This window comes from Salvelinus namaycush, chromosome 8 (assembly GCF_016432855.1).
Source record: "Salvelinus namaycush isolate Seneca chromosome 8, SaNama_1.0, whole genome shotgun sequence".
NCBI lineage: Eukaryota > Metazoa > Chordata > Actinopteri > Salmoniformes > Salmonidae > Salvelinus > Salvelinus namaycush.
In genome coordinates this window covers 63,788,236-63,793,809 of record NC_052314.1, presented here as the reverse complement: position 1 = coordinate 63,793,809, position 5,574 = coordinate 63,788,236, and the positions used below count along the sequence as shown (strand labels likewise).

At 42.3% G+C, this 5,574-nt stretch overlaps 1 protein-coding gene across 1 annotated transcript; it reads left to right on the top strand.

Moving 5' to 3' along the window:
* Nucleotides 1-3,081: 3,081 nt before the first annotated feature.
* Nucleotides 3,082-5,076, top strand: LOC120051999 (U6 snRNA-associated Sm-like protein LSm6). The gene is made up of 4 exons (XM_038998880.1): nucleotides 3,082-3,170; nucleotides 3,611-3,712; nucleotides 4,187-4,300; nucleotides 4,880-5,076. Exons 2-4 carry the CDS (start codon nucleotides 3,619-3,621, stop codon nucleotides 4,912-4,914), a joined length of 243 nt encoding a protein of 80 aa, XP_038854808.1. The 5' UTR covers nucleotides 3,082-3,170; nucleotides 3,611-3,618; the 3' UTR covers nucleotides 4,915-5,076.
* The last annotated feature ends 498 nt before the right edge of the window (nucleotides 5,077-5,574 follow it).

Genomic DNA, 5,574 nt, shown 5'->3' with positions numbered 1-5,574 from the left:
AACCTGGCCTCGGAGGGTCAACTCAGTCTAGACGCTCTGCACCCAACCCCCCTCCTTTCCTCCGCCCTCCATCCATCCTGCCTGCGGACACTAGAGGGATGGAGGGCCGCCCCCCACCTCCTCTCACCTTCAACCTCTCCCTACCTCCCCTCTCTCTCTCCATCCCTCCAACCACTAAGCAACAACAGCATCTCTCACCACCATAATCTTTCCATTTCGCGGCCCTTCCTCTAGGGGTTAGGGGTCTCTAGGTTGAGGGGGAGGGATTTGTCTGAGAATCGACTGTTGCTCTCGCTGGCTGTCCATTTGAGCCGACCTCTGTTGTTATAGATACTAGGCTGGTCAGACAGAGCAAAGAGAAGCCACATCTGGCCACAGCACATAGTTATTATATTAGAGGTTGCCATTTTCAGCTTTCAATATCCCCCCGTAATGGTCAGTGTGATCGGTTAAGCTTCTGATACACAATGTGGAGGGAGCTTGGGTCACGGCAAGTCACTGTAATGAATGTGAATCTGTCTTGGCTTCTTCCTTTCAGGAGATAGGATTCCCTTCTGTATGAATTCTGCACAGAGTTGGAATGAATACATAGCTAAAATATATATAAAGCTTGGATGCCTTTTCTGATGATACCTCTCTGACATGTCATTCTAAGGGTATGATTTTCCGCACAAAGGCAGGTACACGGTCAGGTTGGTGATATTATAAAATTCCCCACCAAGATACAATGATGATGGAGAAGACGCCGTGACCCATGTGTTTTTACATGACCGTTGACCATGTATTTCAATTCAGTATGACTTAACAAGCTGAATTCATGGCTCCAAGCCATTATAGTTAAGAATGTGTGCCAATACAATGAGAGGGAGACAACAGTACATTTAAGTTTTACGTCCAAAACAACTTACAGTAGTGAATGAATACATTTACATACTGGTCCCCTGTGGGAATCAAACCCACAACCCTGGCGTTGCAAGCGCCATGCTCTACCAACTGAGCCACACGGGAGCCATAACATAACATAACATTCATAACTATAAATTCAATTCAAATTAGAGGTGCTCTCTACTGTACATCTCTATAATGAATGTAGAATTTGTCCAAAGACATAGAACGTTATTGACTTTGGTGCCTACCAAAGGTATATCAGATGTATTTTTCCCTGGCAAAATCCTATTTACACACTAGCGCCCGATTCCCGAAGACGGCAACAGGGGGGAGAAAAAAACCAGCTAATTGAATATTCATTAACCTGTGCCTAGGTGTATACAAGACTCTTAACTACTCTTGTTTATGATTTAAGGACTTGTAGCACTGACCTTAGTTTAACACAGCAGCAGATACCAAATTAACCTCTAGCCTCCGCAGGGCTAGCCATGCCCCACTAACAAGAAACCTGTCTAGACTAAGCTACATGTACTTTATGATTCCTCCTCTCACTGCTTCATTCTTCTCTCTTCCTCCCTCCCTCCAAACACACACAGCCCATGCTCTCTCCTCTGCCTCGCTCCCAATACACACACACACACACACACACACACACACACACACACACACACACACACACACACACACACACACACACACACACACACACACACACACACACACACACACACACACACACACACACACACACACACAGCCCATGCGCTCTCCTCTGCCTCTCTCCCAATACACATACACACAGCCCATGCTCTCTCCTCTCTCCCAATACACATACACACAGCCCATGCTCTCTCCTCTGCCTCTCTCCCAATACACACGCACACACACATACACACAGCCCATGCTCTCTCCTCTGCCTCTCTCCCAATACACACGCACACACACACACACACAGCCCATGCGCTCTCCTCTGCCTCTCTCCCAATACACATACACACAGCCCATGCTCTCTCCTCTCTCCCAATACACATACACACAGCCCATGCTCTCTCCTCTGCCTCTCTCCCAATACACACACACACACACACACACACACACACACACACGCACACACACATGCACACAGCCCATGCTCTCTCCTCTGCCTATCTCCCAATACACACACACACACACACACATACTCACAGCCCATGCTCTCTCCTCTGCCTCTCTCCCAATACACACACAGCCCATGCACTCTCTTCTGCCTCTCTCCCAACACACACACACACACACACACACACACACACACACACACACACACACACACACACACACACACACACACACACACACACACACACACACACACACACACACACACACACACACACACAGACACACACACACAGCCCAACGCTCTCTCCTCCTCCTCCTTTCCCCACCATATACCCCCATCCTTCTTCTTCTTCTCCCAAACTAATTTCTCATATACCTCCAAACCTGTGTGGTTTTTGGGTCACGACTCACACCCCAGCATCTCGGGGTTATCAGATGACATACTTTATCTTGGTGAGTGATAATGTACCTTATAAAGGAAAAAAATCACAGGGATCTGAAAACATTATCAACAGAATGGGAATCCTCCACTTCCAATAGAGCAATTCTGAGTGTATTGCACCATCCTATGATGAGCATTATTCTATTGGTGATGGTGAGATAAAATGGATGAGTATGAATCAAATAGTGGTTAGTGGTTGCAGCTAATATGCTCATGCATTTTTAATGAAGTGGCTATAAGTGGCAATGAAAGCATAATGCCCTGCATGTCAGACGGTCATTATCACGGGGAATAGTATTACAAGGTAATGCAATGCAAATACAGGTATTTAGACTATATATAATGTATCTACATAATAGTGCTGTCTCCATGAAGTGGTTCAAATGACAGTAAAAAAACTTTAAGCCTGTATTTCGAAATAATTTATTGCTGATATGCAGATTAGACAGAAGACCTAGTAGACTGTTTAATGCATGCAAATTAATAAAAGCTTTCACATTATCTCACTCATACATATAATAAAATATCCACCTATTCATATAATTGTTTTATGAGAGTTTTCAAAAAATATTTTAAATATACCCTCAAGAATAGTGAGAAATCCAACACGCGGTTTTGAAGATAGATGTTTGTCCTTTATTGGATACCGTACACCAGAGCCCGGTAAAAGTAGCTGATTGGCTGCTGTTCTCACAGCCAAAACACAACAGAAATTATTCTAGCTACGAACGGTGAAGTACAGGTGGGTAGCTAGATTGCTAACAAGCTAATGCTAGTTCGGTAGATGCCTAACATAGCTAAGTAACGATTCGATACGTAATTTTATTTTCAGTACCGTGAAATGTTATGCTACTAGCATATGCATTTTTGTCTATAAAGACTGATTCAATGTGGCTTTTCAGCAGGCTAACTAATAGCTAGGCCTGTTAGCCACATTAGCCCAGCTAGCGCAGTCATTTCTGTGTTTTGCTGATAAGCTAACTAGCTAGCTACCTGTTCATTAGCAAGCTAGTTAGCCTCCTACATTGCAAGTATGCATTTTTCATAATGTGCATCCTGCTAATACAGCTGTTTAGCATCTTCTCCGTGTTAGTAGGATACAGATCTGATGCAACGTTTCCTATGCATTTTGAATCATACAAAATTATACATAGTTATTGTTCCTCTATGTCCCTCTTCCAGACAGAATCATGAGTCTCAGAAAGCAGACCCCCAGTGACTTTCTGAAGCAGATCATTGGCAGACCAGTTGTGGTCAAGCTCAACTCTGGAGTGGATTACAGAGGTAACACTGCACCTTTTATAAGTCATCACCTAGTTGGCCAGTATGTGATATTTCTAGACTGCCTGTTAACCAAGAACTGAATTTTATTTGTCACATGCGCCAAATACAATTGGTGTAGACTTTACTGTGAAACTCTTGCTTAGGAGCCCTTCCCAACAATGCAGAATTAAATAATTCAAGAATAACACTATATGCAGGGAGTACCAGAACAATGTGCAGAGGTATGAGGTATTTGAGGTAGATATGTACATGAAGGCGATAAAGTGACTAGGCATCAGGGTTGATAATAAGAGTCAAGTAAATAAGAGTAACAGCAAATGTAAAAGTTTGTTTGTTTGTGTTACAGTACTATTGGTGCTATCCTTACTCCACACAGAATGTATTTGACTTCTATGCCTGATCTGATGTTTAAAGATGCATTGCCCAGAGACTGCCTGTCTGTGCCATTGACATTAGTTTGTGCCTTTTCTATAGGTGTCCTAGCCTGTCTGGATGGCTATATGAACATTGCAGTGGAGCAGACAGAGGAGTATGTCAATGGCCAGCTGAAGAACAAGTATGGTGACGCCTTCCTGAGAGGAAACAATGGTAAGAGCCCCAGAACCAGACACTTGCTTTTTCTAACTACTTGGTGGCACTTGTGTAGAAGTCAACATGATATTGAATAGCTATGGAGAATAGTGTATTACTCCTTCCCATTAATTTTAGTTATGACTTGTTTTTGATGATTGCCGATTTCACATGCTAGTCGGAACTATGAAACTGAAATTTCCGACTTGCTAACTGGTTGAACGTGGCATGTGTATAACTTCAACCGGTTAACAAGTCGGAAATGTCTGTTTCCTAGTTCCTGACTAGCACGTTAACACGGTAGATATGACTCGTAATTAACTGAGACTTTCCGATATATAACGTTGCCACAGACAGCAGGATGTACCGTAGATATTGCAAGATGAGCACGATACAAGACCTTGCACTCGCAAAAAATCTGAGTATCTTCATGGGTGGTGACAACAGCAGAGAAGTTTAGCCTCGCGCTTCACCCTCTTAGTAGTTACGGAAGTCAGCGCGATATCTCACATAATACTATCTGGTTTTGTATCTACATGGCATTTTAAGTTTTCACCTTTCTTGTCTGTACTAATTATTTTCTATTTCCTTCCTTAGTGTTATACATCAGCACCCAGAAGAGGAAGATGTGATGCAGAGGATTTGTCCCTTTTTTATTTTTATCCCTGACGTTGTTCGTTGATTATGTTATATGAGAACATTGTTGTTCGTATTGTTTAATGTCTCTGGCATGAAGAGTGTTTAGTTTTTTGTAAAAAGGAGAACAATCCAATAAATGTTTTTTGGAAGTTTAATTTTGTTCCGAGTGTTTTTCCCCACCTAAATTTAGAGCAAAAACTTGCCTTTCTTTTGTCTAATGATGACACTAACATAATTGTAAAAGATTATGCACATATATTGTATACTTACAGTATATAGTACATCTGTATACTCCCATACTTGAGTATTGAAGTATTTTCATTTTATATTGAAGGAATATAGACTTTCCTTCCTTGGTTCCTTACTGACCTGTGGAGGCTGGTTGAACATGAGCAGTGATTCTTCTAGATAATATTCTCCAGTCAGTCCTATATGATGACGAAGCTTAAAGCCATACTGATGGAGTGTATTTCAGCTTCAATCTAGTAATTCACTGTGTCCTCTTGAGCCCTGCCAGCTTCCAATAACATAGACACCATATAAAGCACTGGGCATACGATACGGCAAGGCATTCATTCACAATATAACTTATGTCTCATTCTCCTTCAATGTTATGAGACAGATTATACAGGATACACTGACCCTGAAGGGCT